The sequence below is a fragment of the Choloepus didactylus genome, chromosome 10 (genome assembly GCF_015220235.1).
Source record: "Choloepus didactylus isolate mChoDid1 chromosome 10, mChoDid1.pri, whole genome shotgun sequence".
NCBI lineage: Eukaryota > Metazoa > Chordata > Mammalia > Pilosa > Megalonychidae > Choloepus > Choloepus didactylus.
In genome coordinates, this window is record NC_051316.1 from 114,176,792 (window position 1) to 114,189,857 (window position 13,066).

General features: G+C 37.3%; 1 protein-coding gene across 2 annotated transcripts in view; it reads left to right on the top strand.

Annotated features, from left to right (window-relative positions):
• TMEM245 (transmembrane protein 245) overlaps positions 1–13,066 on the top strand; it is a 111,240-nt gene that overhangs the window by 51,737 nt on the left and 46,437 nt on the right. For both annotated transcript variants that reach the window (XM_037850882.1, XM_037850883.1), the window contains 3 exons: positions 305–387; positions 6,302–6,392; positions 12,751–12,849. In XM_037850882.1, coding sequence (XP_037706810.1) covers positions 305–387; positions 6,302–6,392; positions 12,751–12,849 — 273 coding nt within the window. The remainder of the gene's footprint in view (positions 1–304; positions 388–6,301; positions 6,393–12,750; positions 12,850–13,066) is intronic.

The window sequence follows — 13,066 nt, forward strand, 5'->3', positions numbered from 1 at the left end:
TGTTTGTGTTTATTTATATTTATGCATATGTGTAAATATTTGTATTTATGTATTTTTTTTATTTAATTAAATTGTTGAACTTCTTGAAGGCAGGGAGCTATTATGTACTTTTTATTTCCCATAGTGTACATCATCAGACATTACATATAGCAGTTGTTCAGTGCATATTTCTAAATTAATCAAGACTAAGATGTATAATTGTTTGAGCCTAAAAGCATTGTTCTAATAATAAAATAGAAAAATAAATGTTAAATTTGTTTTATTTTTTACTGAGATTCTTTTTTTCTCCTTGTCCCTAATGCAGGTACATCAAGAGAGCGTACACATGATTGAAGTCACAAGTAGTTTGATTAATGAAACTCTAGCAAATCACCCTGAGTGGGCAAAGTAAGAACATTGTTGTGAACAAAAATAGAGATAGATGATCCCAGTTCAGCATCTGTGTGCATGCAGTGGTCTTTTTTGATACAGTCAAAAAAGATAGAGTTTGCCAAAGCTTTGCAGAGAAATGCCGTGTAATTCCAAGGGGAAATAGTGCTTAAGATTTTGGGATTAATTTATGGTAAATGGTACCTTATATTTGAATTGTGATTTACAGTTTACGATGTGTTTATAATTTACAAAGCAGCCTGAGCACATTAAGTCACTTGTTCCTCATAGTGACTGTTGGAGGTAGGTTGAAGGAGATTATCCCCATTTCACAGATGAGGAAATAGTCTGTGCATGGCCAAATTGGCACTCACACCCAGTGCCTCCAACAAAGTGTAGGGAACTTTCCACTACAACTTGTGGCCCCTCAACTTTTCATGTAAATGTTGATATACTCCCAAATTGTATCATTTTAGAGGAAGGCTTGGTCCAGGGCCAAATCCAGCCACTTATTTTAAAAATAACTTTTTATTGGCATACAGCTGTGCCTATTAATTTACATGTCAACTGTGGCTGCTTGGGTACTCCAGGGGGTGAGCTGAGTAGCAGTGATAGAGATTCTCTTAGTTTCTCAGCTGCTATGGCAAATACCACACAATGGGTTGGCTTCAGCAGTGGGAATTTATTGTCCCACAGTTGTGGAGGCTAGAAGGCTTGCTCCCTCCCGGGGTCAGTGGTGTTCTGGTGCTGCAGTCCTTGTGAGTTCCTTGGCTTGAATTCCCTCCCACATCGCATGGCAGTGTCCTCTCCTTTCTTCAGTTCTTCTGGTTTCTGCTGACTTCCACCTTCTTCCTGTGTGGCCTTCTCCTGCTTCTGGCTTCTGGTTTTCTTCTGTCTACATGGTCTCCAACAATATGGATTGAGACCCATGCTCATTCAGTTGAGTTGAGCCACACCTTAACTAAAAATAATATCTTCAAGAGGTCCTGTTTACACTGGGTTCACACCCACAGAAATGTGAATTCAGATTAAGAGCATGTCTAAATTGGGGTACATAATTCAGTTAACCACAGAGATTACAAGTCCTATAAAGCCTAAAATGGCCCTTTACAGAAAAAGTTTGCCTACTCCTATCTTAGAGAGTCTCTTTATGTCTTATTTAATTTGGCCTTTATTAGGATAGTTTTATGTCTTCGTGGGATAGTATTCAGCAGAGCTGTGCTTTTCACCCAATTGGACTTGATGACAAATTACAAGGCCTGCTTGTAATCCTAAGAACTATACTTTTTTTTTTTTTTTTAGTAGTTTTTACTAATCCTAAGGGAGTCACTAATTTAAATTAGAAAATACTGTGCTAATTTTAAAATTGTAAATTGAGATTTAACTTGGTTTCTTCTCTTGATTTTACTTTATTCCTTTGTATAAAAGTTGTTGAGAGTATTTATTTACTTAAACTTAGTTTAGAAACCGTATTTGAATACTTTTAAAAGAATGTCTTTGAAAATATTCTCCTACCCACTTATCTCATATTATACAACATGCTCAGTGTGCTTGCCCTCAATATTTCTTTTTAGTCACAAATTGGGGTATATCCATATAATGGAATATTTTTTATTCAGTTTTACTGAGATATATTCACATATCATACAGTCATCTATAGTGTGCAATTAACTGTTCACAGTACCATCATATAGTTGTGCATCCTCACCCTAATCTATTTTTGAATGTTTTCCTTACACCAGAAAGAATAAAAATAGGAATAAAAAATAAGAGTAAAAAAAAAAACAACCACATCATCCCCCCCATCCCACCCTATTTTTCATTTAGGTTTTTGTCCCCATTTTTCTACTCATCCATCCATACACTGAATAAAGGGAGTGCGATCCACAAGGTTTTCACAATCACACTGTCACCCCTTGTAAGCTACATTATTATATAATCATCTCCAAGAGTCAAGGCAGTTTGATCGTTTCAGATATTTACTTCTAGCTATTCCAATGTATTAAAACCTAGAAAGGGATATCTTTATAGTGCATAAGAATGTCCACCAGAGTGACCTCGACTCCATTTGAAATCCCTCAGCCCCTGAAACTTTATTTTGTTTCATTTTGCTTCCCCCTTTTGGTCAAGAAGATGTTCTCAATCCCACGATGCCGGGTCCAGGTCATATCCTGCCATACGGTGGAATTTTACTCATCCTTAATAAAAATGAGCTATCAATATGTGCAACAATGTGGATGAATCTCAATTACGCTTTGTGAAAGTAGTCAGGCCAAAAAGAGTATATGCTGTATGATTCCATTTATGTAAAATTCTGGAAAATGCAAACTAATCTTTAGTAATAGAAAGGTGAATGGTTGCCTGGGCATTAGGGTAGGGTGGGGCTCAAGGGAGAGATAACAGAGGGGCATGGGGAACTTCTGGTAGTGACAGATATGTTCATTATCTTGATTGAAGGATATAAGAAGGGAAGCAGCCTAATCAGATTTATGTTGACATCTTGTATAACTATGGTACAATAACAAAACCAGGAAATTGATATCGGTACAATCTGTAGTCCTCTAGATTTCACCAGTTTTATGCACTTACTTGTGTGTGTTGTATATAGTTCTGTGCATCATATGTGTAGTTTCATGTAAACTGTCACCCAATTAAAATGCAGAACTGTTCTGTCACCATGAGGCTCCTTCATGCTACCCCTTTATAGCCTTACCCATGTATAACTTTCCCCACCTCTCTCCCCACTGTCCCTAACCCTTGGAAACCTCTAGTCTGCTCTCAAACTCTGTAATATTGTTATTCCAAGAATTATATGTATATTGAATCATACAGTATGCAGCCTTTTAAACTGCCCTTTTTTCCACTTTGCGTAATTCTTTTGAGATCATAATTTGTTCCTCCTTATTGCTAGGTAATATTTCATGTAGAAATGTTTTTAAAGGCTGCTTAGACTTTGATGATTAATGGAAGGTCTGATTCTTCTGTAAGTTAGTGTGGATGGGGTCCGAACCAATAGGGATGAGTGTGAATTAATGGTAACATTTTCCTGTAAATCTTCATCCTCAGTGGATTCCAGTCATGTAGATGACAGTTGACTTTGTAGGAAGTTCATGTGGATACTCTAGTGGAGATGGTACACTTAAAAATAGTTCAGAAGTCCTCTCTTCCAATCTGGTGCACAATTTATATGCCCTATGTAGGTACCCTGACTTCCGTGGATATGCTTGGTAAGCTGGTAGATGAAAAAAAAAGGCATAGGGTAGATCATCCTACAGAGTTTCAAAGAAAATGAGTTGAAGTCAGAGCATTCCTAATTCTTATATTGGACAATTCTGTTGACTAGTCTCAAGCCTGTTGATTCATGAGTCTCAGGACCCTCATCTCAAAAGATGACAGTGAAATGGTACCAACACCCTTACTTGGGAGGAACCCAATTGGCTAAGCTAATTTGTTTCTAATTGGGGCCGTTCTCTTGGTAGCTCACACCTTGATAGAGATTAACCTTTACCTAGGGAGGTGAGAGTAGGCCAGTTCAAATTGTAGGAACACGGTTTCTGCCAAGGGGTCCTGTTTGAGAATGAGAGAGTTAGTGATTGGCTGAGGTAGTGAACATCCTAATGAAGGAGCTCAGTTGAGAGGCTTTGGTGGTCTTAAGGCCAAGTTGTGTCCCAGTTCATCTTGCCAAGGTTGTTGGGGTGTTTCTGGCTCTGTGTCTCCTGGAGATCATGGCCTGAGCTAATTCCTTTGACTTGGCTTCACTTGAGCTTCTCTTGTTTATTGCTCTTGGGACTCCTACTTGAGCCCATTGGTGAAGTGTTTTCACAGCAACCAGCAAGGCTTTTTTTCAGGCCCAATAGTTTTTTGTTAAGCATTAAGGATCTATCCAATTACCTTTGCAAATCCCCAAACATTTGAGTAACACGATATAATTTTCCTTATAAAAATGTAGCACCATATTATTGAAAATACTTACCAATCCCTTCAAACTGCTAATGAATCTATAAATACTAGAGTAATTTTAAAGCTGCTTAAATTAATTTCTCCCAAATCACATTTCTATTTAGAGATACAAATTTTCTATTTGTATCTTTCTGCCGTAAGATTATTACATTTGTCTCTAAAATTTTTTCATACTTGCTGAGAAATATTTAAACTGACTAAGGAATTTAAATATTTTAGAAGTGTAAGACCAACTGATTAATATTAATGCCAACTGACATTTAAAACTGACATTCTAGTTTTTAAAAAAATCTTTATTGTGAATATATTTATGTGTGTATATATATAATCACTGTATCTATATAATCACTATATATATATATATATATATATTTCATCCAGTCTGAATTTCAAATCTTCTGTATAATTAATAGACCATTTATATCAACTTCTAGTTGGAAAAATTAGGTTACTCCTATTGGAGCACTTTGAAAAACATTACTGAGGGAGAACAGCTGGGAAGGTAAGAAAATCTAAAATCACCTATTTTGATTAAAGCTCCTAGTTCAGTGCTTGGAATATCATGCAGATATGGTTTATATTATACAGTCTGTGTGATATAATCACTATATATATATATAAGATTTCACATTTTTTACCACTTTTAAGCATACGCTTCAGTGGTATTAGTTGCATTCGCAATGTTTTGCCACCATTACTACCACTAATTTCAAAAACATTTTCATCATCCCAAACAGAAACTCTGTCCCTTGAAACATTATCTCCCTATTCCCCCTCCTGATATCCCAATTTTTAATATATCCAAAATGTCCCTTTTTCTCTTAAAGGCCATCACTTCCGTAAGCATTATTACTTTTGTGAATATCAGTGGCAGTTGGCTTTCTTTATGATTGTCTTTCACATACACACACAAAAGCAGGTTTATCACTTCATATTTACTGTAGAAATGACTGCAAGTATATAAAGCTGCTGTGAGTTGAGGATATTGCACATTCTACTTGACTCACTAACTCATTGGCTAGTTAACTCCTTCCCATATCGCAGCCTTGGGAAGTGGTTAATTACTGCTTGCCATGGCCTTTTGGCATTAATCATGAATAATTGTAATCAGAGCTGTTAAGTTTGTGAACGTCAACATTTCTAGAATACAAATTGTGAGGAACAATTTAGAGAATATGTGAAGATATTTTCTCTTTTGGAAAGTGTTGGGTATGTGTAAAGGATTTCTGATTCAGGCATATTTTGCAGCCTACTTAGTTAACGGGAAAATGGGGAGGCCTTTTCCTGCACAAGGAGTAAAACTTGTAAGCTACAGTTCATTGTACAGCTGGAATTCTGCTCAGAGTTCTCATGTTTTAAAGGTAAAAAGTTTTAGTGGATTAATAAAATGAAAAGAATTATTCACCCTTATAATTTTATTTTCTTTTTCATTTCTTTACTTCCTGATACCAGTGGTTTTCAAACTGTAGCTTGCATCAGAATCACCTACAGGACTTGTTAAGACACAGATTTCCAGGCTTCAGCCCCAGAGTTTCTGATTCAGTAGGTCTGGGATTGGGCCTGAGAATTCGCATTTCTAACAAGTTTCCAAGTAATTCTGATCTTGGTGATCCATGGCCCACCACACTTCGAGAGCCACTGTCCCAGATAGTTACCCTTGGTGCTGAATAAGACAGATGACCCAGGATGTGTATGAGCAGAGAAGCCAGGCAGAGCAAGATGAAAGGGGGGTTTGTGGGGAAAGTGGGTCTAAAGCTGTGGGAAGCTTGAAGAGAAATCCCTGGTGTTAGAATTAGGCCAGTTGGCCTGGATGGAAATCAAGGAATTCTAGGTATAATTCATTTGAACTAGCATTTTGGTGACTGATCAATGATTTGTTGCTGATTGTTTAAGTACCTCAAGTTCAAAGAGTTATTAGTGCAGTACACTAAAAGTGTACTTTTTTTCTTTTTCTTTCTTTGTTTTAAATTAGTTGGCTCCCCGAGGCTCAGGTAGTCCAAAGAGCCCTCAGTTCTGCGGCTAACAATGTGTATCAATATGGACGAGAATGGATAACACACAAGGTAAGTGAAGAGCTTTCTTTCTGCAAGGATTTCATTGGTGGTGACTTCTTGCTTTGATAAAAGCATAAATGAAGATTCCATGTAGAACAATTTCCATATTTGTAAGAGGTGTAAGTCTACAGGTCAACAAGCAGCATACAAAAAATTTAAACCTTCTAGATAATCACGTTGAATAGTGCTAGAAACCCTGATCAATCTAAGACATTGGTCATTGTTTTAGTTTTCTAATGCTGCTGGAATGCAAAACACCAGAAATGGATTGGCTTTTATAAAGGCGGTTTATTTGGTTACAGAGTTACAGTCTTAAGGCCAAGATAACGCATCAACAATTGGGTACCTTCACTGGAGGATGGCCAGTGGCGTCCGGAAAACTTTGTTAGCTGGGAAGGCACGTGGCTGGCATCTGCTCCAAGTTCTGGTTTCAGAATGGCTTTCTCCCAGAATGTTCCTCTCTAGGCTGCAGCTCCTCTTCAAAATGTCACTCTCAGTTGCTCTTGGTGCGTTTGTCCTCTCTCAGCTTCTCTGGAGCAAGAGTCTGCTTTCAGTGGCCATCTTCAAACTGTCTCTTATCTGCAGCTCCTGTGCTTTCTTCAAAATGTCCCTCTTGGCTGTAGCTCCTTTTCAAAATGTCACTCTCAGTTGCTCTTCAAAATGTCACTCACAGCTGCACTGAGTTCCAGGTTTGTCAGCTCATTTATATGGCTCCAGTGATTTAATTTAGACTCACCCTGAATGGGTGGGGCCACACCTCCATGGAAATTATCCAATCAGAGTCATCACTCACAGTTGGGTGGGGCACATCTCCATGGAAACACTCAAAGGATTCCAATCCATTCAGCACTAAAATTTCTGCCCCACAAGATTGCATCAAAGAATATGGCTTTTTCTGGGGGACATAATACATTCAAACTGGCACAGTAATTTACTTCTTTTTCAAGATAAATCTGATTTACTATTTCTGTTTTAGGATAGAATAATCACTAACCTTGGGTGATTAGCTTTAAATAAGGCTTTGTGGATAAAAGAGTTTTAACACATTAAACCCTTTAATCTGCCAATTTCCAAAATTTTTGACTTAAGCTATGTAGTCTGAATTATTTTGTCCACATTACAGATGAAGAAACAGACTTAGCAAGGCTAAGTAAGTTCCCCATGTGGTCATGCGGTAAGTAGCAGAGGTTGGTTTAAAACTGAAGACTAGCTCATGCTTTTTCTACTGTAGTAAGCTAGAAGGATGTGCCCAAAACTGGGGTGAGCACTTAAATATTGCACTTGAAACAAACCCTGAAGGAACGGTAGTTCTTAAAAGAATAAAGAGGAAGGAAGAGTGTATTTTAAGACGGGGTTTTTACGTGAGCCGGGTTGCTCACATGGGAGTGTGCTGGAGTTGATGAGCTTGACTGAAGTGGAGGGAGCTTTGTGAAGGGGGGATGAAAGATAGGGAGAAGGACATAGTGCCCACAGTTAAGAATCAGTGTCCAGGTTATGGATTTCTTTCTTTTTTTTCTTCTGGTATTTACTATGGGAATAAAGGTAACTTGAAATTTTAATATAATGAAAGAATTGGGGTCATGTGGGTATTGATAAGATATGTAACAGTGAGACTTACACAAAGAAAACATATTAGGAAGTGATTCCTTGTTCAAAAAAAAAAAAAAAATCTCCAAAAAAAGATACCGTGAAAGTTATGCATGTGTATAATCAGCTGACCTAAGGATGGACTCATGGGCAAGTTAAAAGTGGAGAGAAAATGTGTGTTATATTGATTTTTTTCAGGTCCATAATAAATAACCTAATTGATTGTCATATGGCAGCTCTTTAAAGAATATTCATTGAATAGGTGAATATTCATTGAATAGGTGAAAGATAAGTATTTACTTGTGGATACAGGTCACAGAAGAGCCAGCTGTTGCAGAAGGCTTTCAGCCTTCCAGAAATATGTTGGCCAACTTGTTCTACTGAAGCATTTCATAAATTCTTGTCTTATCTGTTTTGGGGAGATTTTTATTCTGGAATGAATTCTTATGTTTTTGGGAAAAGGATTAAAAAAGTTTTGGGTAGCTGGAGAAATGTGCCTTAGATTTTAAGGTGGTAGATTTCAAGTTGCTCAGAGAAAAGACAGTTATGAAACCTTTTGCTGAGATTCTGAAAGGAAAGACAGCTGAGAGAAATGGGTGTTGCTAATGATAAAAATCATAAAATATGTGACCTTTATTCAGAGGACATAGGGATAGTATCTAAAAAGAACAACTGAATATCCACCAGCTGATAAATGGGTAAGCACAATCTGATATATCCATATAATGGAATATTATTTGGCCATAAAAGGAATGAGGAACTGAGACATGCTACAGCATGCATGAACCTTGCAAACATGCTGAGTGAAAGAAGCACTCACAAAAGACTGCATCTTTTATGATTTCACTTATATGAAATGTGCAGAATAGGGAAATCTGTAGTTATAGAAGGCAGATTAGTGGTTGCCAGGGGCTAAGGAGATTGGGGGGAAATGGAGAGTCACTGCTAATGAACATGGGTTTCTTTTTGGGGTGTTGAAAATGTTATAAAATTGATTATGGTGATGGTTGCCTAACTGAGTATACTGAAAAGCAATGAACTGTGCCCTAAATTTTTTTGTGAATTATATCTCAATAAAGTTGTTAAAAAAAGAACCATTGAAATTACAATACTAGTTCTCTAATGATCTCAGATCTTATCTAGCTAAAGCTTGTAAAAATTGGATTCTAAGAATTAAAGTCTAGAAAGGGCAGCAAGGAAAAAAAAAATCCCAGAAAAAGGAAACGAGCTTTTTCAGAAATATTTGGGTGTGAACAAGGGTCTGTATTCCCTCAGCCTACTTTGTAAGCTTTATCTCCTTCTGGGTCCCCTACACATTGTGTGGGTTCTAGTCCAGCTGCACAGTTTGCTATTTTCTGATAACCCATTTGCTTTCCTCATTCAAAATTCTTGCTTGAGCTATTCTTTCTGCTTGGTATGCCCTTTCTAAAATTTGTGGCCGGAAGTACTTCAGTACTTCTCTGGGACAGAAGAAGAATAAGTAATGTATTTCTTCTGTCCCTACCCCCGTGACTATAATGACGGAAGTGACAATCAGTCCATATACATGCCAGGCACTGTTATAAGTGCTGGGGAAAAAGCAGTGACCCGGAAAGAGTTCCCACTGTCAAGAACCTTACACTCTGGTGAGAGGAGACCCACAGTAAACGTGTAAACCGAAATTTCAGGCACTAATAAGTGCTGTGCAGAGTTTAAAACAGGTCAGTGTGGTAGAGAGCAATTGGGCATGGCACTCCAGCTGGAATGGCCAGGGGAGGCCGCTGAGAAGTCAGTGTTTTCACTGAGACGTGAAGGATGAGAAGGAGGTGGTTTGTGAAGATCCAGGAAAAGAATATTTCAAGCTGAGGGCATAGCAGAGTCAAAGGCTCTGAGATGAGAACAAGCTTGATAGAGGACAGAACAAAGGCCATTGTGGCTGGAATAGGGAATGAAATGATGAAATAAGCTTTAGATCATGGCAGGAAGTTAGGATTTTATTTTAGTGACAAAGGCAAACATACAGATTTAAAACAGAAGGGGATATGACCTGATTTAGGATGTTAAAAGCTGTGCTGTGGAGAAGGGGACAAGAGAAGCAGACCAGTTAGTTATTCCAGTAGTCCAGGTGGGAGATAATGATGTTTTAGAGTAGGATTATAGAAGTGGAAATCGAGAAAAATGGTAAGATTTGAGATATGTTGTTTGAGGTTTCATTGAAAGGAATTACTCATGGATTGGACATGTAGTGAAAGGGAGGGAAGTTATTTTGGCTTGATCAACTAGAGGGATAGCTGTGCCATTCCTTGAGATGGAAAACTTTGGAGATGGTGGGAGGTATATGTTTCACAGGTAGATTGATAATTCTTTTTGAGTCATGTTAAGCTTGAGACGCCTGTTAGACACCTAAGGAGATAGGCTAGGAAGGCAGTTGGATCTATCCAGTTGGGCTGTAGCTAGGGGTTTGAGTGTCATTCGATGGTACCCGTAGGCTTGGGTGAGAGGGCCTAAGGAGAGGGTCCAGAGAGAAGACGACCAAAGATGGACCCCTGGACATCTGAGCTTTTGGAGGTTAGAAAAGAGTCAGTCAGCAGAGAAGACAGAGGAGGAATAGTTTGTGAAGTAGGAAGAAAAGCAGGAGAACGCATAATAAAAGCTTAGAGAAGAAAGTGTTTCAAAAAAGACTTGGTCACCTATGACAAACACTGCTGTGAGGTCGAGCAAGATGAGGACGGAAATTGCCCGTTGGCTTTTATTATCCCCATTTCACGGTTGACGTTATTTGGCCTTCTGATTGTTCTTAATCCTTTATTGTTTTCGGTATGCAAAGATCATGTCCTATATTACATGTGCTTTGGTGATTCTTCTAAGAGTGACAAGTCCATTGGACCTGTGCCCTCTGGCCCAGTCTTTCTTGAGACTGGAGTTATATGTTATAACATTGCAGGACAATCTTCTCAGTCTGTGCTGCTCTGCTATGGGTGCTAACACCACAATTTTGGGAAAAGTGTTTTATAACATGGCTGCAGAATTTTGCCAGGCTCTCCTTAAGAATTGTGGCATTTTAGGGTGAGTTGGTAATAAGAAATCAGTGAGTGACAGTCATGAGATATAGAGACAAAGTAACTAAAGGAAATTAGAGTAGAGGTAATCATGGTTTTGAATTACTTTTAGTATAGTTGCTCTGTTAGGTGTTCTTTGTTCAAGGTTATAAAAACTATAGTTGAAAGAACATTAGAGAGCTTTTAATCCTAGCTTTGCCCTTTAGCTGCATGACCTTGGGCCTGAATAAATCCTTCTCAGTCTGTTTTCTTATTTTAAAAGAACAAAGATGATGCCAAACCCTTTTCTGTCTTAACTCTTGTGTTTGTTGTAAAGATCACAAAATGCAGGCAAAAGCCATTAGTAAATTGTAAGATGCTATGCAAAGATAAATGATTTCTATGTTCACTAATTTGCATTTGGTTTATGAAGGAAAACATTGGGCAGATATATTTTGCATCAAATATATCAAAGAACTAGTTCAAATATGTAAGGCCAGCAGCAAGTAGGCACAAGTTATGGGGAGGCCACACAACAGGAAATGCACATTGGAAACCAACGTGGGAAAATGTTCACTCTCCTTACTAAAGAAGGAAAGCTTAGACAGTTGGCTACCAGTGCAGACCTATTAAATTATCTAACATTTTATCAGTTTATGAGGCTTTGGGAAAGTTGGTTCATTCATACGTTGTTGAAAAGTATCACAATCCTTGTAAAAGTCAATTTAGTAGCGCATGGCAAGAGCCATTAAAAGCTCATTTCCTTTAATTTCTGTACGTTTATCTTGTAAATTTTAAAAGTGTGTATAAGGATGTTCATTGTGGTGTTATTTATGAGTTTAAAAATTGGGAACAATCTATATTCTATGATTGGTAATGATTAAAATATAGTTTTAGAACTTAATGAACTATTAAGAAAACATTAATAATAAAGATGAAGACAAGTACCTGGAAATACTTAAGATGCAAAAGATAATATAGAATTTTGAATTGTATTTTTGTAAAGGCAGATGAAATGCAGAAATGGAAACAGTTGTATTAAGGAAATGGGACTACAAAATCAGTGTTTGTCTTTTTTGGAATTGTGAATATTACAACATGGTTTTAGTACTAAATTAAAAGGGGGGAGGAAATGAGATACTATGATAAATAGCCTTCCTCTAATTTGTGATGTCCAGTGTAGTTAATTCCCACAAACCTGGAAGCCAGTCTGATTAGTCATAACCTTCTGAGACCTGACATCTCTCAGCGATCAAACTAAGGAAAAATAATCATGTTTATAGCTAAGGTCTTAAAAATTTTAATTAAATTCTCTGGTAAGTATTTTTAAAAATTTTTTTAATTAAATTTTAATTTAAAAAAATACCCATTTTAACCTCTTGAGGTAATTCTTGATAATAGTGATGGATGTAACATAAGACTTCTGTATAATGGATGGACTCTAGGGTCACATGGAAAAGATAAGATCAGATAGGTCAATTATGGCTCGGTTTGCATTACACTTTGTAAACCTGAAGTAGCTCTCCTAGAGACTTGAAAATAGAGGAAAGAAAAAGAGCAAAAAGAGGGGAAAGGAGAGGAAATTTACTGGGACTATTAAAGAGTAGAGATTAAGGAAAAAAAAAAAAGACAATGTAATTTGAGAAAACAAAATAGTTTGAAACATTTTAGTTTGATTTGGGACAAATATAAAAGTCCAAGCACGTATATTTTACTGGATTGTTGCCTGAAATTAAGCCAGATTATATCTGTATTTCTTCCAGCTTCATAAAATTCTGGGAGATAAGGTGAACAATACTGCTGTTATTGAAAAGCAAGTACTAGAGCTTTGGGACAGACTGTATCACTCTTGGTTTGTAAAGGTAAGTTATTTTAGCTAAGAATTTCAGTTGTCCGTTAATAGAGTGCTTTTACATTATCGACTTCCTCAACTATGTGGGATTGTTTTAATGTTGGGATTTCATTTCTTAAGCTTTTTTAAACAGCAGGATCTGAAATGTCTGGTCACTGAAAGTCAGCTTGAGTTGGTGCTTATTCTCCATGGCAGAACCCGTTGGTCCCTCTGGCGTTGTCATCATT